Here is a 22200-nt window from a genome sequence, read left to right as displayed (position 1 = left end):
GTCTGTAGCACTTTGTCAAACCTTTAATCAACAAGAATCAGTCTTATAAATGTACAATTTTATGCAGTGTAATTGACTTAATAGGTGTATCAGGACCAAATCCCAGACTTTTCTCTCTTTCGACGTACAATGGCAGCCACATCTTGTTTCAGTGTGGTTACACACTGTTCCAGCTGTTCAGAAAAGTCCTTCAGAAGATAGGTATGCTCATCCACAAACAGTCTAAAACCCAACAGGTCTGCTTCTTCCTATGGAGACACAAACACACAATGGATGCTCTCAACATTACTGTCAAAGCTTGTACACCCCAAAAGACTTTGCTTCGCATGAATGATTATGTTAAACATCTGAACAACAGAGGCTGACTGGCATAATTACACTGGGTTTGTGTCTGCGCAGCCGCTGAAGTTGCCCCCTAACAGAGGTCATGCTGTGGTAAAACACTTTCAAGGCTTTGGCAAATTCAGCATCACAGCTGGGCCTCAGACTGCCTCTTCGTTCCTGCCGACCGCGGTTATTCTCCACACCTGCGGGAGAGTAACAGTGTTATGAACTGAACAGGAGGCAATATGGTGACCCACTTGTAGAAAATCTAAGCTGTTGTGTGAATACATTTGTGTTCTTGCATGTTTCATGCTTATGTAAGGGATAATGTACAACCAGCCGGTTGTTATCTCAGAATAAACCCCCGACAGGGTGATGAAGGGGGTTTATTCTGAGATAACCGGCTGGATGTACAGGGTGGGCCATTTATATGGATTCACCGTAATAACATGGGAATGGTTGGTGATATTAAAGTCCTGTTTGTGGCACATTAGTATATGTGAGGGGGCAAACTCCTCAAGATGGGTGGTGACCATGGTGGCCATTTAGAAGTCGGCCATCTTGGATACAACTTTTGTTTTTTCAATAGGAAAAGGGCCATGTGACACATCAAACTTATTGGTAATGTCACAAGAAAAACAATGGTGTGCTTGGTTTGAACGTAACTTTAATCGTTCATGAGTTATTTACAAGTTTCTGACCACTTATAAAATGTGTTCAATGTGCTGCCCATTGTGTTGGACTGTCAATGCAACCCTGTTCTCCCACTCTTCACACACTGATAGCAACACTGCAGGAGAAATGCCAGCACAGGCATCCAGTATCCGTAGTTTCAGGTGCTGCACATCTCGTATCTTCACACCATAGACAATTGCCTTCAGATGACCCCAAAGATAAAAGTCTAAGGGGGTCAGATCGGGAGACCTTGGGGGCCATTCAGTGTGTGAAGAGTGGGAGAACAAGGTTGCATTGACAATCCAACACAATGGGCAGCACATTGAAAACATTTTATAAGTGGTCAGAAACTTGTAAATAACTCATGAACGAATAAATTTACGTTGAAACCAAGCACACCATTGTTTTTCTTGTGACATTACCAATAAGTTTGATGTGTCACATGGCCCTCTTCCTATTGAAAAAACAAAAGTTGTATCCAAGATGGCCGACTTCTAAATGGCCACCATGGTCACCACCCATCTTGAGGAGTTTGCTCCCTCACATATAATAATGTGCCACAAACAGGACTTTAATATCACCAACCATTCCCATGTTATTACGGTGTATCCATATAAATGGCCCACCCTGTACATTATCCTGCTTATTACACAGCTACTTGCCACATAAGTAAATAATTAGACACGAAATCTTGATCTGAGTTGAAGTATTTTATTAGGTCTTTAAGCGCAAAGGTTCCGCGGAGAGAGCAGTTGCAAGTTCAAACTAGACGGACATTTAGGAGATACGGTATACAGTCATACCACTTATTACACAGCATTTCGCCACATAAATAATTATGGAGATGAGAGATATTGATTTCAGATTAAACTTTTTTTTTAATTTGACCTGGTTTTATCTTATAATCCAACAGTGTACAAAACAATTGTCACAAAATGGCAGCAGCTGCGTTTTTATGAGAGAGAGAGCGAGTACACGATACTGGATGGCATAATTAAATAACTGTACACAAAATATTGATTTGACTGAGTTTTAATATTTTATTAGCTCACAAAACTTCCACAAAGAAAAAACGTTCCTTGCAAGCACATAGCACTGCTGACTTCAGTAACTCGGATGAGCCTGTGTTATCAGTTTTCAGCGGTTGTTATCTGGGAATAACATACCGCTGGATGGCACGATTGACCAATCAGAATCAAGTATTTCATCTTGACAGCATAATGTACTAGGTGACTTATCAAAAGTACTCACCATTTCTGGCTGAGTTGAGTTGCTCTCTCAGACAGCCGTTTTCTTTCCTCAGTGCTGCATTGACATTTCTCAGCTGTTCCATATCTTGATGAAGGGCTCGGAGAGATGAGCTGAGGTCAGAGCCTCTGGTTTCTGCAGTCTAAACAAACATAAATACACATCCATAAAATAATTCAGTTTCAGACAATCCCAGCATAACCCTGGCCTGGCTCATGCAAAACATTTAAACAATGCACATTTATTTGAAGCATACACATGGTCTGTTTAAGGAATATACCAAGTGTTCTGATGCACTGATCTTGTCAATAATGATGTTGTCCTCTTGAGTCATCTTCGACCCATCCATACAGGAGACTAACTCAGAACATCCTTCTACAAACAGAAACATGTTTATTGGAGAAGTTCAAGAAAGCCTCAAAGGCAAATTGTTTGGTTTGATTCTTGTTCCAGTTTCTACAGCGTCTTTGTATTTTCCCTTATCAAATGACTTTATTGTCAATCTTAACTCTTTTAAAAAACGTTGCCAGCCACCACAAGCGTTTTTGATCTTCACTTTATATATATATATATATAAAGTGAAGATCAAAAACACAAGCGTTTTCATTCAACATTTCATTCAGTAATATTAGGCAGTTTTGATTATTTGATTTAATCTTGATGATCGCGTAATTTTACATAATGCATATGATTACATAATATCGCTTGTTTCTGCATCTTCCTGGCACGTGTTTTGATCAGGAGATTCAGTACTCGTTCAGAAGAGAGTGCGTAATAGCGCCCCCTACCGTATAACAGTGAAAACACGGAAAGCCGGAAAATTCCGTCAGTGGCGGGAAGCGTTTCTCACAAAAGTTTGGGGTCAGTAAGATTTTGCTTTAAAAGAAACGAAACTCATATTAAGCAATGACCGATAAAATTAATCAAAATTGTAAGAAAATACATTTTTATAATGTTAAAAAAGATTTCCATTTCAAATAAATGTTGTTTAATTTATTTATTTTAAATTTCAGTTTTCACAAAAATCTTAAGCAGCACAAATAAGAAACCTTTTTTTTTTCTTAGCACCAAACCAACATATTAGAATGATTTCTAAGGGAACATGTGACACTGAAGACTGGAGTAATGATGCCGAATAGTCAGCTTTGCTATCATAAGAATAAATTATATTATTAAAGGAACCGAATGTAAGATTGTGGCCAAAACTGGTACTGCAATCACTTTCAAATTACTGTAGAGCGGTGTATCCCCTCCCCCTCCCCCTCCCCCTCCCCCCTGACTCGAGGTTGCCAGTTAGGCTGCAGGATCCAGCAGGAACGTAGGCTGCTACAAGGAGCTTCCAATGGCAAGTGACGAGTCCTACACAGTACGTTTTTTTCCTTGTTTTATTTCGGACTTTGTCACGACGCATTTCGGATTCATAACAAGGTCTTTTAGCTTTCGTAACGTTAGACATTGTTTAACCGACACGTTTGTAGCTGCAGCTGTGGTAACTAGAGCAGAGCTGGCAACCTGGATGCCGAGCTTCGTGATTGGTAGATAGGTGGAGGGTGGGGCATCAGGCCAAAACACAACATGACAACATCAACATCAGTTGAGGGCTGCAACTTCACTTTTAAATGACAATATCCTGGCCGGACTACTGTTGTCAGTGATATAAGTATTTGAAATGAACATGATTTCTTAATGTCTAGTGACATATCAGGGCCATTTTATGATTAATTGAAATACATTTCTTACATACGGTTCCTTTAAATATATTAAAATAAAAAAAAGTTATTTAAAACTGTAATAATATTTCACAAAATTACTGTTTTATTGTATTTTTTTAATCAAATAAATGTAGCTTTGGAGAGAATAAGAGACTTATTTCAAAAACATTAAATAAACCTCACCAACCCCAAACTCTTGAATGGTTGAGTGTAATATAGAGGCGTTTACCCTGCAGACCCCACAGCTCCAGCACCAGGGCATTGCTCTGCAGGTAGTTCAGCAGTTCCTGAGAGGTTCTCAAAGCAGTGAACTGGACTCTGTGGTCCATCAGCGGGTTCACATTGTGCCATATCGCTGGAGTGTAGAGGGGCTGCGGGCAGTCAAACACCCGAAACCTGTCAAGCAAAGTTCAAAAGTTCTTTATTTAGCTCAAATCAAATCTCATTTCAAATCTCAGCAGGAATGCAAATCATCAGATATGGCTTTATTATTAACTAAAACTAAAATAAAGCTAAAATCAAATCAAATATAAATTTTAGATGGAAAAACTAACTAAATATATTTTTTTAAATAAGCTTAAATTACTAACTGAATTAATAATAAAGAACAAATTTTAATAAAAACTTTAATATATACAAATAAAAGCAACATATTAATAAACTAAGAGTAAAATAACTCAGTAATAAATAAATTCAGACATGTGTTCATTATTGTGATACTAAGGTCAAAAATAATCTGGTGATTAATTTTGGTCAATAATCTTCATTGATAATCAGCACCTTACGAGAATTATGGAACTTTTGATATGAACAAGTATCATTACTAATATAAAACAACTTATTTTATATATAAATTTTATTATAATATAAAATAAGCTTTCATAAAATCCATACTAAGCAGTCTGACACAGATACTTCATGAAGAGTTCCATCACTTAATATTCAGCAATATTATGATGTATATATGTACATACAATATTAATATGTATGATGACATCACTGCTTTTAGCTGAATTGAACTCATTTCCAGACTGAGGTACTTTACACAGTTATTGAACCGAAATGAATCAACACTGAACTGATTTCAACTGTATAATGACTGTTTACTATTGTCCTTTTAAAGCTGCTTTACGGCAGAATTGAAATCCATTTGCATCACTGAATCGTTATTTCCCTGTAATCACTGTAAAGCTGCTTTGAAATTATCTGTATTGTATAAAGTGCTATATAAATAACTTACCCAATTTGCATGCCTCTGTTGCGAGCCTCTTTAACCCAGCGTAGGCCACAGCACTGATCCAAAACCAGCTGAAAGTCCAGTCGCTTCCCAATCAGCTCTGACGGGTCAATAAGGATGTCATCTTCACCCAGGGGCCTGCAAATGATAAATATCATAGCACTACCAATATTTCACTCATGTAGTCAACATTCTCGTTTACATGTAGACATGTTACCCACAATCCCATGGGGCTGCAGGGCACAAGCTGTGTCTGCAGTATGGCCTCCTCCGTTCCTTCGGGACCCACCACTTCCACCTGCTCCTCCAGAGGGATGCGGAACGCCAGGGACTGCAGCCACAGGTGAGCACTGCCCAGGTGCAGGGGCTCCAGCGGATCCCAGAACGGATCTCTTTCCCTGGGAAGAGGAGCTCGGTCTGCCCCCTCTCCTCCTCCCACCTGCTGCTGGTACGCCTCTTCCATCAGAAACTTACGGTTGACAAATTTGGCTTTGGACCACATCCACACCTGAGAAGACATTGATTTCCAGGGGATTTTTTTTTCTTTTATAAGGGTAACTTTTCTAACCTTTTTAAATGCATGCCATCCTTTTCATCTTAAATGTATTAAATAAATGCAATTAGAATAACAAGACACTTTGAGGTTGTCACCGATTGAAATCAGTATCAACAAAATCCAGATGCGGTACAGATGCTTCATCCATTTACACCGCCTGTTTAAAGGCACACTATGTAAGTTTTCACCACTAGAGGTCGCTTATTCAAAACTAAGACTTAGCTTGATGACGCTTTGTAGATGACGCTTTGTAGTCATCAGTAGTTATGACGCTGTGATTTCAGCTCGAGAGCAGTGGAGCTTTTATTATTCCACAGACGACCTCTTCCGGTCATATATGTGGGGTAACAGTTTAGATACATTTGAGTGTGTGTTGAAAGTTATGTTAATGCTACTCTGTGCGTTCGCTACTATGAGACACTTGTTACACACTGCAGTAAGCTGGATCGATATTAGGTATGGCAAAACATCGCAGTATATCAAGAACATGAGATTTAAACGTCTAATAAGACAAAATATATTAAAGCATCATTGGTGTTTCCATGGTTTCTACAGATTAAAACCAGAAATTGAGGGTAACACGGGTATGATGTAATTGATAGGCGATGTTAAAACTGCTTTTTATCTGGATTTAAACATTCTTAGAAACATTTGGGATAATGTAGGTGCATGTAATGTATATAACATTGTTCTAATGGTGTTTGGATATTTTAATCCAAAAATCTTACATATAGTGCCTTTAATGCAGCTTAGAGATGCCATCAATGCATTTACACTGCAGTAACAATTTCATAAATAACATTATGAGATTAATGTTTTAAATAGACAATGTACTGAATATAAAACTGTAAAAAATGAAATTATACTTTATGAAAATAAAACTGCCAGTGGCCCAATAGCCCCATAGTCACTTTCTTAATGTGCGAGTCAATTCGATTTTTTCCAAAATCCTAATCCATTCAGGAATGAAGCAAGTCACTGTCTTTATGACTGGGCCATTGAATCATTGACTCACCCGATTCATTCGGAAATGTTTAATCATTCAGGAACAAAATATCACTGTAATGATAGGAGAGGCAACGGTTCTGTGTCGATACTGACAATATTGTGTCTAAAATGTATGTCTCTAAATATTAACTTAAACCTATTTTTAATTTATTTATTAATTATATACCACTAGATAAAGTATAAAATAGTGATGATCTTGAAAAGTGGACAAATAGCATCTGGCTCAAGGTCATGGTATTTCAAAACTGGATGCCCAACCTAAAATCAGACTGATGGCCACCCAACAGAACTCTTTATAAAAGTCTTAAAAGCACAGCAGCAAAAACGGCCTGTTTTAATATATGGGTCAGAGAGAGGGCGGGCAATATGCATGAAAAATTTAATTACAACTGTCTTTGGTGCAAAAAAACATTGAATAGTATTATAAGTGAACTTAAGGGCAATAAATAAAAGTTTTATAAAAAAAAAGTAAAGGTTTAAGCGCTAAATTGATATCGGGTGAGACATGGAAAGTTTTTGTGCATGTTGTGAGATAATATAACATCCATGCCCTTGTGATTCTGCTCTACATCTGATTCTGTAATCGCATTACTCTCTTATTCAATTACACCAGTCCATGTTTTCAAAAACATCTAATTCTATCTAGGAAAATCACATCACCTGACATCTGCGTCAAACACTGGTTGGCAGTAAGATAGTTCTGAAAACTGAGAAAGAGACACTATTTCCAGCTATTTTGATGCCCACTTTTTTTCACTACTTTTAAGTGTTGTGCATTTCCAAAAATCCGTAATTGATTTAAATTCCCACAGAATCATAATCCTCACCTGTCTGCTCTCTACAGATGTCACTCGCACCGCAATGTCCTTCTCCAGGTCATAACCCTTAGAGTCTGTCATTGCCAGATTCTTGATTTCCAATTTGAATTCAACTCCCTGAAAAGATCAAGATTTAAAGGTGCACTGTATTATTTTTACCTTTGGCTACAGTATGATAGGCTTATAGAGGCTTGCACATATACTGTGGATACAACATCACAAAAATGTTTTCAGTTAACTCCAGCATTGTAAAAATAACCAAGTTAGGTATCAGGAAGTGATAAAGTAAGTAGCATTTGACTGGCACAAATCGATTTTTTTTTTTTTTTTTTTTGCTATGGTTTAAACTTCACTGTAGTGAATCTTTGAACTCCATTTCATACTAAGAGGCATTTTCCAGCTACTGTTTGTCAAAAATGAATGGATATACTTTACATGATTGCATGTTCAGTAACTGTACTCACCTTCTTTAGCTCTTTACTCATTTGATTAGCTTCTGTCACCATGGGCATCAGCTTTATATAGTCATAGAACACAGGCAGTAGACTGGGGTCAGGCTGGTGTGGCCCTGCAAGTGATGTTATTTTTAAATAAAACTAAAACTATTAAAATCATTTTCCTTCATAAAAGAAAAATAGAATAATGTTGCCTTGGCATTAAGTTGAAGTTTCTAAAATTACTAAAACCAAAACTGAAATAAAAATGATTTAGATTTGTATTTTTTTAAAGCACACAGAATGGCTAAAACATTCAAATGAAAATCTAAAAACAAAAGCTAATTATTAATTAAAGAGGCTACATGCGATTTTCTGAAATTTAAACTTGCGACTGACACCTGTGGCCAAAAAACGGAACTGCTCTTCCTTTCTGCTCGCTCTCGTACGTGCACACTTCACAAGTCATCCGCTGCAAAGAAGTCAACATTATGTTTACAGAGGTAAGAACAGTCAAACACATATATTGTTTGAGAAACTAAGTTTGTTTGCTGACTAGCGGTGATGGCAGAGTGATCTGAAACGTTTAACATGAACGCGCTTGACGTCACATCCGCAGACAGCGCGCGAAAAATCCGACCCGACAGAAAATAGGAAAAATAGGACACAGGCTTATAGGTGCACCCACTGTGAGCTGACAAGGTGTCAGTATGCTCATCAGGAGATGTTTGAGTCATAAATGGTCAAATAAAAAGGCTATTGTTACGTTTATTTTGGGGAAAAAGTTGCATGTAGCCTCTTTAAGTAAAAAATATTTGATGACAGGCCGTTGAATTTTTAGTAATGCGGCCACGATGAGAAGCGGAGTCTTCTCATCCCACGCCTCAGTCGCTAATTGCAAATTCCAATGTCATTTTAGAACAATTAATGGGGGCTTGAGCCATTGATAGCGCACTAATGTAGTTATTAATGAGAGAGAGAGAGAGAGAGAGAGAGAGAGAGAGAGAGAGAGATTAAGCGTGTGTGAATTACCTGAGTCTGTGAGTCTCTCAACAGTGCACCAGCGTCTACTAATAGTGAAAATTTAAGTTTATCTGCTTCAAAAACAGCGCTGTTATTACCTCGCTAGTGAGAAATGCCATGTAGCTTTTAAGTTGCTAAACTATTTTACTGATAAATTCATCAGGGCAGCGCTGACAGCACGTTTCTGTGCGTGTCCGTACTGTTTGTGTGTGCATTTGAGTGGAGAGAGAGAGCGGGAGAAAGAGGGTATGTGCTTACAGTATCAAATAAAACTTAATTTTGTGGCAAAAAATATGGAAATAATTTGTTGTTTCTATCTTATTGTTTACTATACTTATTTGGGTTTTGGTTCTTTTTCTGTTTTAGTCTGTAAGGACCTTTGAAATAACTGAAATAATTTGGCGAAGTGATATGGAACTGTAATGCGGTCAAGACCTGCCTGAACTACTTTAGTTTACTACCGCGTGTTTCCCTGAAAATACTTCAAACGTTTGTCAACCAATCAGATTCACATCTCAACAGCCCCATAGTATAGTATATAAATAATACTACAATAACACTGGATGCATCTAAATTAAACCAAACCTAAAGATATCTAATAATAAAAAAAGATATTTCAATCGATTTAAATCCAAACCCCACACATACGATGGCCCTGATCTTCACACAGAGACTGAATGTGGAAGCCCTCGGCCTCTGCCAGCTCCGACTGGAAGTAATCATAGTCATAGCGACTCCAGTCCTCTCCTGAGCGCTCCGATGGGAAGCCAATGAACAGGTAAGTGCTGTTCGAACCCAGGACAAGTCGATCCTTCATCAGTACAGAACAAAGATAGGTTAACAATAAGCCGAAACTCAACTTGGTAATTCACACAGATCACCATTACGATTCATACTTGAAAAATGTCTGTATGATTAAAGTACATATAGAAAATAATACAGATACAGATTATTAAACACACCAAATGCTGCAGCTCTATCCTTTTAGATACCGGCACTCCATTCACAATGACCTTTGACCCAGACACCGGAGTAATTGAAACTCTCCTTTGCTGGTTTGAGAACACAGCATGTTTCTCCTGAATGCTGAAATCAGGAAATCCAAATTCACATTTTTTAATAAATGTTTCATATACATCGTTAATGTTTATTATGGGACGCAATCTATTCATCTTTCCCATGCTTGACTTACCCTAGACCCCTAATAGAGATCACTCTGGGCGAGTTGTCTGCCAGACCAATATCCCATTCACCTTCTCATAGAAAGATATATATTACATATTGCATTTAGTTAATATATGGATATGAGATAACTGGTCTGATGTCACTATTGTAAGACAAACTCACCTTCCTGTATGAATAGCTTCACCACACCAGAAAGCTGGGCATCCTCATTGATGTTCATTATGTACGGATGCATCTGCATCATCCTTCGTTCCTAAAACGGGAAGAGATTTTTGAGAGATTGGTGTTTAAATGAGGGAAAGGATTTGTGATTGCTAGGGGAGAATTGTCCATAACGGTGTTGTTATTTTGAACTAAAACTATTTAAAATTGTTGTTATAAATTAAAATAAAATAAAAATATTAGAATATTAGTTCCTTAATGATTAAGCATTTTCAGATGAATTGGGTGAGTCAATGATTCAATGACCCAATCATAAAGACAGTCACTTTCTTCGTTCCTAAATTAAAATGCCGTTTTGAATGAATCAGTTTAATGAAGGAATCAATGATGCACTTGTTAAGACAGTGACTTGCCGCCACCAAAGGCTGGTTTTAGTTTCTAGTTTTTATTTCAAGTATAATTTATTTTTCTCCACTATTTCATGTTTCTATAGTCAGTATATTTTTTATTTAAAACATTAATCTTATAACGTTATATATTAAATTGCAGTGTAAATGCATTCATGGCATCTCTGAGCTACTTTAAACTGTGTGGATACATCTAAATGCCACTTCTGAATATAAGAATATAAAACGAAAATTAGAAATCTGAAATAAAACAAGTCGACGAACTAAACCTGAAATAAATGTAAATTAAAGCGAAATAGAAACTAAATAGAAATAGAAAAATGACAAAAGCACATAACAAAATTACTACAACTTAAACTAAAATTAAAATACCAAGCCATTTCAAACTAGTAATAAATTCTAAAATTCTGTAAATAATTCTAAAAATAAGTCACTATGGATAAAATAATCTAATGGCTCATTATTTACTAATTCCAGCAGGCTCACTCCTGCATATCTGTCAGGAATCCTGTCTTGTGTTCCCCTTGTCTTGTGTGGACTTTTATGTTATTTCCTGTTCTGCACCATGTTTGTAGTCCTTTGTAGTCTTTCATGTTGATTAGTCTCCCCAGGTGTATCTTGTTTTCTCATTACCTTGTTAAGCTTGTTTGCCCCTGTGTATTTATACCTCTTGTGTTTCATTTGTTACTTTGTCAGTTGTTGTACATGTAATGGTTGCTTCTGGTTCTGTTATCCTTATGGTTCTGTTCCTTTCTTCCTTGAGTTCTTTATCTGTTTAATGTATAACTTTATTAAAACCCCTGCATTTAGATCCTCGCCTTCGCCTGGTTTCTCGGCTCATTACAATATTAACTGATTTACTGCATTTAAGTGATGCTTATATTGTACATAAAACATTTTGGAGTGTCAGAATGAAATACATATCTATAGGTCATACAAACATGTCAACACATGAATTAATTAGCCCCTTACAAAAAATATAAGTTAGTATAAATATTTTGTCTCTGAGATCATGTACCATTACAGGTTTAAGAGGCCAACTTTAGACATAAATTAATATTTATTGTGTATTTTCTATGGAGGAAGTGATTTTGGAGGACACTTATGAATTTTGCATATGCATTCAAAGCGATAGTGAACTCAGTATGTATGTTCCCAGGCATTTCTGTGAGAAACTCCTAAGTGTTTTAAATCCTAAGTCCCACCATGTAAAAGAGCATCTTTGTGTACCTGTGTTATAGTTGCATACTGAGTCTCCCAGTCTTTTAAGGCCTCTTGAAGATGCTGTTCCCACAATGTCTGAATGGCTCGAATCTGCAGTTCATTATGAGTCAACAATCGCCGCAGCTCCTCTACAACAGACAACACTTTTAATTAGATGTAATGTACTCGCATTTAAAATGTCCTTGTATTTCTACCACCTTACATACTCGTCTCATCATCAGCTTTACGGCCCTCTTGGCCCAGTCGGCTTAGTCTCATAAGTAGTTTTGCATTTTCTGCCTTGAGTTCCTTCACCAGTCGCTCTGTGGGACTCTCATTCACCACGGCTTTATTCTGGATCCGCTTGGCCCTGAAAAGAAGGACATTCGACAATGTGTATGTTGGAATATATTACGTATATTAGGCTGATGCAAAACTAAATACAGTAATGACTAAATGTATGCAACTTAAGAACCCACCTCTCTGCATATCGAAGAGTAGAAAGAGACTCTTCATAGCAAATATCTGCAGGACTTAAGGTTGCAATCTGTGAACGAGGATCAATGCAAATTCTTTCATTCTAAAACATCACAATGACATTGTTCTAGTTAAGTTTGCCTCAGAAAACTATGGGCAAAGTTACTTACCATGACGGTTCGACTGTTTCCACCAAGAGCAGACTGCAGTAATTTGGTGAGGACAGAGTCTCTATAAGGAATGTGAACTACTTTCTTCCCAAGAGCCGTGTCTGCTAGAGCACTTTATAGACAGATAAAGGCAAAACAATTAACGATAGTTAATTTTAACAATTCACACAAATCAAACGACAGTGGCCCCAAAATGTATTTGGACACATAGGCCACACTTAAACGTTATTAGCAAAATTAACCCCGATCCCACTTACTATAAGGCTAATCACTAAATAAATAAATAAATAAATATGTGGGCATGATATATTGACTTAAATTGAAATTATTTTATAGTCTTACAGTATATAATTAGCTTCAGCTAAGTAAAAAAGTCCATTATAATGCACAAAACAATCGACCTAGCAACAAGATGAACACTGCAATAATATTACAGTAATATTAGTAATAAAGTCCTAAAGGTCATTTTCACAATCGATATCAGAGATATAAGAATGCATACAGTCAAACCAAAATTTATTCAGACACCTTCAACATTTCTCACATTATCACAGTTTATTCGCTATAGTTTAGAAAACGGTAATAAAATATGACAAGAACTGTTAGACTGTCTCACAAATGAATTAGGTTGAATATCTGTCAGCTGTTAAATTTAAGTACACAATTAGATAATAGCAATTTAGCTCAACCAATTACTAAGCAATGCTTCATTTTGTTCAGTCTTTGCTGTAAAAAGGTTGCATAAGCAATTAAAGAAAAAAAAAACACTTAAGCAAAACATGGTCATGTCAAAGTGTCTGAATAATTTTGGTCCCACATTTTTATACATTTTACTGGTAGTCCACTGTATGAAGACTTTTTGGGTATAATATGTCATAGTTTACTTTATTTTGCTATCCTCACTTAAATGAACTATGGTGTCCTGCACACACTAGTAAAAAAAAAAAAAAAGAAAAGAAAAATTATATCTTGTGTCTGAATATTTTTTGGTTGAACTGTATATACGCTCACCGGCCACTTTATTAGGTACACCTTGCTAGTACTGGGTAGCATAGTTCGAATTACAGGGGGTACTGGGGGGTACTATACCCCCCAATGAAGACCAAGTACCCCCCAAAGGGACAGAAATATCAGTTTTGGGGGGGTCAGATAATTTTTCTGATATTGTGAAAAAATGTAATTACAGTTACAATACAAGTCAACTCACTGTAGGATAATTTTTATGTAAAGCGATTTCAGACACCCCTATTGTGGACCGTACCATTTTAACCACCGTGGCGCTAGAAGCAACAGAGATAGAGAACGACTTCAACTTCTCACGCAAGTGTCAGTTGAATGACAAAACGCGTTTCATAAAGTAGCCTATCATTCTTTTCAACATTCCTTATTTCTATATACAGAAATATTTAAAATAATCTAATACAGTTATAATTTTTCAATGTAAATTATTTAATTTTATTGGTAACAGCCTAGTGTCTAATTATTTTATATTGAATTATATTGAATATATTTATCAAATTTAAGAATTTGAAATGAAAGATGGAGCCAGGGCCGGATCTAGACATTTGGAGGCCCTAGGCAAAATTCATGTTGGAGGCCCCCCACCCCCAATAAAACACACTTGAAACAAATATGATTCCTAACCTTTTTATTTATACAACATTTAATTTTAAATTTAGTATATTTTTACTTACACAGTACATAAGTTTGGACAAATTACTATTTGTAATGTTTTTGAAAGAAGTCTCTTATGCTCATCAAGCCTGGATTTATTTGATCAAAAATACAGAAAAATAATATAGTGAAATATTATTACAATTTAAAATAATGGTTTTCTATTTTACTAGGCTATACTTTAAAATATATTTCTGTGATGCAAAGCTGAATTTAGTGTCACGTGATCCTTCAGAAAACTTTATAATATTCTGATTTATTATCAAATGTTAGAAATGGTGCTTAATATTTATTTTATAACATGTGATACTTTTTTTCATGATTCTTTGATTATTAAAAAGTTGTTTTAAAAAAGTCTTCAATATCACTTTTATAAATTTAACACATCCTTGCTGAATATTCCTGTTTTTTTTCTGTATTTTTGATCAAATAAATGCAGGCTTGTAGCATAATAATAAACTTCTTTCAAAAACATTAAAAATAGTAATGGGTCCAGACTTTTTACTGGTAGCCTATCAAACTTTATCTAAGCTAATCTCTTTTTTTGTTTAATGAAGATGTTATTGTTATTGTTGTTATTTTGCTGTTTTATTCAGTTTATTCACAGTTCCAGAATACCTCTTCAGTAGATGAACATCATGAACGTGCTTTTATCATTTTTCTGCGTTATGGGCAGGATTTTTCCCTCCCATTTAATCAATATTGACTGCAGATATTGTCATATTATTAATATCAGTAATATGTTATTATGTATTGCATTGCTACCTTAAATATGCTATACACAAATCAAGTGGAAGAGAAAGACACGATCGCTACTGAGCAGGAAAAAAAATCTAAACTAATATTCCTATAGGCTATGATGTCAGGGTATTATCTAATCATCAGCATCAGAATATAGAAGATAGACCCATAGATATGAGATCCTTTATTTGAAACATTTAAAAATGTTGCAGTGTGTTGGTTTTTTAACTTTGAATACAAACGTCTTGTCTTTTACTTTTGTAGCTTTTTTACTAGTCAGCTCTGGACGCGATGTTATTCATTGATTGTACGCGCAAATTCAAAGCGTCGCGTCTGGGCACGTTAATGACGCTCGCGCGCTCTTTTAAACTCATAAAGCGGTGAATGGTTTTTCCAGAAATGACGCTGATCTACAGTAGCCCACAAGTTTATATTTAAAATACATTGCAATCACACCAAAATCGATGACCTGCATTACGAGCTGTGCTTCTTTGCGTGCCTATTTCTGCTTTTGCTTCGCACTCAGCACCTGATGGATGCGTTCGTTGACCGCCTCTGATCGCCTCTGACGTCCCCTCGGACTAAACGAGTAAACTGGCTGGCGCCTCTACAGTCATGGGCTGGCGTTAATGTGACGTAATGTAACAGTCTATGGTTAAGATAAACATCGTCACTATTTTTAGTTGATTAATAGGCTACATTTTGAAATAAATTGTAGATAGGACATTTAATTTTTTTTTTTTTTTTTTTTTTTTTGTCCCTCTGTCTGGGCCCCATCCCGCCAATCGGGCCCTAGGCACGTGCCTAGTTTGCCTTTGCGTTAATCCGGCTCTGGATGGAGCATTCATTTAATAAAATTAGGGGAAAATGCCCTTTATAAAGGTACAAAAAATTATTCTGAGTGTTTTCAAACAGTGACGTAATGAAACATTGACAATTTAAGCTTGAAGAGAGTAAAGCCTCTGTTTAGGCTATTAAGGAAATGTAATTTTGCCAAAAGAAGAACTTTTATTTTAAATAAATGTTCATTTAAAATCAGCCTACTTCAGTGTGATATGTTACCATATTATCATGCTTAATAACACTAAGAATTTGAATAATTGTAATGTGATGATCAGATGCAGATATCTAAATCAAAGAATATGGGCGGTTTGCGGGCGAATTATTTATTTTTAATAGTGGATTCGGGTGACTCAAAGTGCACCAGATTAATGAATTTATCTTTAAAATGTACAAAATTTTCTCCCGGGGGGGCATGCCCCCGGACCCCCCTAGAGATACCAAGCTCCTCCAACAAAAAAAAAAATGTGGGAAATATATTAGGCTATATGATGATCTACAAAAAACACACATTTAATTATCTTATTTTAGACCATGTTTACACCTATAAAACATGTATATGTGTGTTGCACAAAACATTTTACACTTGGCGATCACGGTAGGGATTGATATGGTAGTGGACCATGATGGTCATAGAAGAAGTGAAAGAGCAGTACCCCCCAATTATGGTGGGGTAATTCGCACTCTGCTGGGTAGGACCCCCTTTTACCTTCAGAACTGCCTTAATTCATCATGGCATATATTCTGGAAACATTTCTCAGAGATTTTGGTCGATACTGATATGATAGCATCCGTGATGTGAATTTTCCAAAGGTGCTCTGTTGGATTGAGATCTGGTGACTGTGGAGGCCATTTGAGTTTAGTGAACTCATTGTCTTGTTCAAGAAACCAGTTTGAGATGATTTGAGCTTTGTGACCTGTTGCGTTATCCTGCTTTTCAGTAGCCACTAAAAAATATTGGTACACTGTGGTCATAAAGGGATGGACATGGTCAACAACAATACTCCGGTAGGCTGTGGCATTTAAACAATGCTCATTTGGGACTAAGGGGCCCAAAGTGTGGCAAGAAAACTTCCCTGACACCACAACACCACCATCAGCCTGAACCGTTAATACAAGTTAAGATGGATCCATGCTTTCATGTTGTTTACACCAAATTCGGACCCTACCATCTGAATGTTTCAGCAGAAATAGAGACTCATCAAACCAGGCAACGTTTTCCCAATCTTCTATTGTTTAATTTTGGTGGGCCCGTACAATTGTAGCCTCAGTTTCCTGATCTTAGCTGACAGCAGTGGCACCCGGTGTGATCTTCTGCTACTGTAGCTCGTCTGATTCAAGGTTGGTTGGTTGTGTGTTCAGAGATACTCTTCTGCAGACCTCGGTTATTTGAGTTACTGTTGCCTTTCTATCAACTCGAACCAGTCTGGCCATTCTCCTCTGACATCTGTCATCAACAAGGCATTTTCACCCACAGAACTGCCGCTCAATTGTTATTTCCTCTTTTTCAGACCATTCTCTGTAAACCCTAGAGATGGTTGCGCATGAAAGTCCCAGTATATCAGCAGTTTCTGTAATACTCAGACCAGCACGTCTGGCACCAACAACCATGCCACATTCAAAGTCACTTAAATCACCTTCCTTCCCCATCCGGATGCTCAGTTTGAACATCAGCAGATTGCCTTGACGTTCAGTGCTTCTCAATACTCAAAATGATGCTTCCTCATTTCCTCGCTCCTACGTCCTCCAGCCTGTGATCCGCAAACTGATCTTACTCAGCCATTTTGAAGGACATCTCAATTTTCTAGTTGTACCAAAAGGATGCAAGGAACGAGGAGTGAGTAAGGAAACAAGGATGCACGAGTAAGAAATGAGAAGCACCTTGTGTCTACTTGCCTAATGGCATTGAGTTGCTGTCATGTGATTGGTTGATTAGATATTTGCGCTAACGAGCAGATTAAAAGGTATACCTAATAAAGTGGCCAGCGAGTGTATATAGGTTCTATAGTATGTATCTGCTGACCTGATGACATTTCCAAGTGTAGTTAAACTGAGATTGATTGCAGTGCCCTCTTTAAGCCTGTCGGCCTCTGACCCTGATGACCTTTGTCTCTCACTACCAGCCAAGTCCACTAGGTAAATGTTGGACTGTTTGGTGATGCACTCCTTTGAGAAGATCTACAAGCACAGTGAGCACACAAGTAAAGAATCTGTGAGAAAAAAACCCACTACAGATCATCTAGAATATGAGGCCCCGTTTACACTTGTCATTAAAACGCTGCGTATATCTGAATTCTGTCCACAAATGCATTGAAAAGACAGATCGACAGTTTTAGTATCTTTGAGATACTATTATAGTTTTTTTTTTTTTTTTTGGTTGTGTAATCGACACTTCACGGTTAGTTAATTGCAGTTATATATTTACTTAATCATTTAACAACATTTTAAATATTGTGCGGGGAAAACAGATCCGATCTGTTACATGGATACAGAAGCTACTTAACGTGGATGAATGTAAACATGCTATGTTCTGATTGGGTGAACACATGTTAATGCCAAGTGTAAACAATGCTAGTCACTTGGCAGAAAGGACACCTGTTTGAGCTGGACGATGATGAGCATGTGCGAGCGACTGCTGTTGGCGTTCATGTGTGTGGCTGCAGTGGTGCGCGTGCGCGTTCCCTGCTCCATCAGCTGCTCCACCTGTACTGCACTGTCGCAGGGCACCCGCTTTAGCCCCTCCACGTAGAAACCCCTCTGTTGGTCCTCTCTCACTCGCAGACCACCCGCAGATCGGCTGATCTTCGATAGCAGGTCTACAACCTGAGCAAAGTTTTTGAAGTGCCACTCAAGTCATGTAAAACATCACTTTAAACATCAGCAAGTCATGATTTAGCAGACGGTTTCATCCAACATACACTTACTACAAATAAATTGGGGACTGGACCACAGTTAGAACTGTTAAACATGAATTAATTTGTTTCAGATAAGGGTGAATTCTTACCTGTTCATTGTAGATTTCCAACATGCTGAAAAATACCTGTATTTGATTAAAAAAAGAAGTATTTTTAAGGTAAAAAGTAATGGTATTTCTGTATATAATATTACATTTTTTAGGGGCACCTATTGTAATCGTTAGTGTTCTTCTTCTGCTGAAGTCTATGGCAGCCCATAGAACCATATGGTAAAAATTTGTCACACAGACAGAGGACAATCTGAACATTAACACAGCAATTTTGGAGTCTCTAACTCAATCTCTCCAGCACCGCCAACTGTCCAAATTTGCACTATGATGTCATCCTATGACAGTAGCACCTCACTGCAGTACACGAGATCCAGGGGGCGGAGTTGGATCCAGATTTAAGGGGTGGAGATTGGTAGGTTTAGGGGTGGGTTTAGGGATCAGGGGGTGGAGATGGGTAGGTTTAGGTATATGTAAGGTGTGAGGAGTTGGATCTGGATCCAACTCCTCCCCCTGGATTTCGTGTTCTGCAGTGAGGACCATCTCCCCTATGATGTAATTTTCAGTCAGAAAAAACTTTACTAAAATAACTTGCGAACAAAATTCTACAAAAAGCATGCCAAAGTGAAGAGGCTATTTCTCCGTAACGCTTAAAAGTACTCAGACCAAACTTTGCGTGTGTTATGACAACCATGACCTGAGAGTACCTGCACAGTTTTGGTACAGTGCCACCTAGTGGTAAGGAAATAAAAAAATGGCTTTTATTTGCTTATTACTTCTGAACAGTTTGGCCAAGTTTCGGTGCAGCATACAGTCGAACAATACCCAGTTTTCCCATGTCAGCCATTTTGATTTTTTTCCAAAAAAGCTACACTATATTGCCAAAAGTATTGGGACACCCCTCCAAATCATTGAATTCAGGTGTTCCAATCACTTCCATTGCCACAGGTGTATAAAATCAAGCACCTATGCATGCAGACTGCTTCTACAAACATTTGTGAAAGCTCAGTGATCTCAAGCGTGGTACAGTGATAGGTTGCCACCTGTCCATTTGTGAAATTTCCTCACTACTAAATATTCCACAGTCAACTGTTAGTGGTATTATAACAAGTGAAAGCAATTGGAAACAACTCAGCCACAAAGTGGTAGGCCATGTAAAATCACAGAGCGGGGTCAGCGCATGAGATGTGATGTCATTAAGAATGAGATGTCATTAAAGGTTATGTGCATGTAAAGGCAGTAGTCATAAAACTTTTGGCAATATAGTGCATATTTTATGAACGCATTGGCGGATCATTACGAAATTTGGTATGAGTCTTCGGCACAATGCCCTGAATGTACTCAAAAAGTTTGGGGGCTGCACCACGTTGTGGTCAAAAATTATAATCAAATAAAAAAAAAATGCTAATAGCTTTTCATTAGTTTTAGCCTATTGTCATGAGAGTAATCTTGATAAATCCATGGGATCATGCCGAGAATATCGATACCAATTATTTCATAATTGACTGAACTTCCTGTCCACCCTTTTGAACCTTTTCAAACTACTCCAAGACCAACTTCCATTGAAGTTGAAACTTTGAATTCACCACATTTGACTGGCAAAAAGTTATAGATTTCATGTCGATAGGCAAACCGTTTTCTTTTCCCGTGTCAACGAATTTGATGGCATAATGCCAAACTGCATCTGAGGGTGCTTTCACATCTGTAGTTCATTTCATTTGGTCCGGACCAAGGGCAAAAAATTATACAGTGTAGCATTTTTCAGCCGTTTTGGTTTCTTTACACACCACACTGATTGCTCTGGTCCGAATTAGTTGACGAGTTGGTGAAACAAACCAAAATGCAGTCAATTGATGTAATTTATCCTTCTAGTTACATTTGTCTTCAGCATGTTTTTGAAATTAATTCTTAATTGCATCAAACCAAATAGAAACTGAGACCAAACTTTTACAAAGCATTGCATTATTTAGCATGACTCAAAATGAATCACCTTGAATATGACTGACAAACCTGACACTGCCTGCTGTCTTTGGTGCTCCAGATAGACTGAAATAGTCTCTCGCAGAGGGTGGGTATGAGGCCTTTGTTAGAACCATAGCCGACCATGGAGTAACTCTTCCCAGAGCCAGTCTGCCCATATGCCAGTAATGTGGCATTATAGCCCTGCAGTGCATTATCCAGAATGCCTTGCCCCAAATCCAGAAACACACTTGTCTGTAAATGACCGCAGGGGATTGAATCAAATAGAAACTCTGTTAGCTCAGCTGTTACCAGTTAAGCACACATTTCATCATTGTAAACATTTCCAAAGATGCATCCTCTTTTGCAAGGTGAGATAACATCTATAAAAGCTGATGTTACCTGGTCTGCATAGCGCCCACCTGCCTCCTCAGGTACAAACAGACCATCTTTGTTTCTACTGAAGCCGCTGTGGGACCAGTAAGTGTAGTCGAAAGTGAAGGTGCGGCTGTTCTGCGGGTTACGAGGGTCCTGAATACTGATGTTGTTCGAGGTCATTGAGATCACACAGCGACTGCCTGCATCCCGCTCTCTCTGTATAACCAAGAAAAAGCTTCAATTTTGAAAGGCTTCAAAGTCTCAAAGCTGTTCTTCCATCTCAACATAGTCAACCTGTTAAATTGGACAACCAAATTAACCTTAAAATGCATTCATGCACACCTTACTATATACCTTTGCAGTATTTGAGATGAACTGGCTGTACTAACCTTATTGAAAGGCCTGACTCTGACTGCCACTTTCACACAGTCCTTGCTGGCCATTTCGATTCCCCTCACCCTCATGCTCACGTGGATACTTCGGACACAGAAAACAGTGTCAGAGCAACAGGATGAAACCTGAGCACTCTGTTACGCTCACTTTCTACCAGGGCCCAGCAAGATGAATAATACAGTACCCTTAGTTTCTGTAAAGATCACTTCCACACAGTCTCCATGCTTTAAACATGGAAGTAAACCTTAAGATGAAGGGCTCTTTAGCCATATCTCATTTAGGCCACTCTAGCTACTTAGATGAACAGTTTCTTGGCCTAGTATTCAACAGCTGTTTGTATAATTGCTGGTTATAAGTGGTGATTGCTAGCTATTTCTTGTATTGCTTATACTTAGGGTTGACTTGGGCCAGGAAAAAGCAACCCAAACACACTAAAATGACTTGTATAACCTTAGTAACCTCATTGCAATGCCCTGTCAACTACAATCAACATTCTACTAGCAGTGGTATTATAAAACCACAATACATACAGTATATTGCATCTTGGTTACAAGTCATTTTAAGGTCTTTTACTTTTTGCAGTAAAACGGTTGAATCAGTACCTCTGAAGAACT

At 37.6% G+C, this 22200-nt stretch overlaps 1 protein-coding gene across 1 annotated transcript; it reads right to left on the bottom strand.

Annotated features, from left to right (window-relative positions):
* kif28 (kinesin family member 28) lies at positions 1-21636 on the bottom strand (the record flags this gene model as incomplete). The annotated part of the gene is made up of 23 exons (XM_081394457.1): positions 1-248; positions 379-527; positions 2251-2389; positions 2528-2622; positions 4189-4355; positions 5200-5334; positions 5418-5704; positions 7588-7695; positions 8043-8146; positions 9684-9846; positions 9998-10121; positions 10228-10288; positions 10383-10473; positions 12020-12141; positions 12220-12362; positions 12472-12539; positions 12640-12751; positions 17918-18072; positions 18490-18717; positions 18899-18934; positions 20867-21070; positions 21218-21409; positions 21583-21636. 23 exons carry the CDS (start codon positions 21634-21636, stop codon positions 90-92), a joined length of 3096 nt encoding a protein of 1031 aa, XP_081250583.1. The 3' UTR covers positions 1-89.
* Positions 21637-22200: the final 564 nt, after the last annotated feature.

Source organism: Scardinius erythrophthalmus (assembly GCF_964197995.2).
Source record: "Scardinius erythrophthalmus genome assembly, chromosome: 19".
Lineage (NCBI taxonomy): Eukaryota > Metazoa > Chordata > Actinopteri > Cypriniformes > Leuciscidae > Scardinius > Scardinius erythrophthalmus.
The sequence above is the reverse complement of the archived record's forward strand: the minus strand, read 5'-3'. Positions and strand labels throughout refer to the sequence as shown.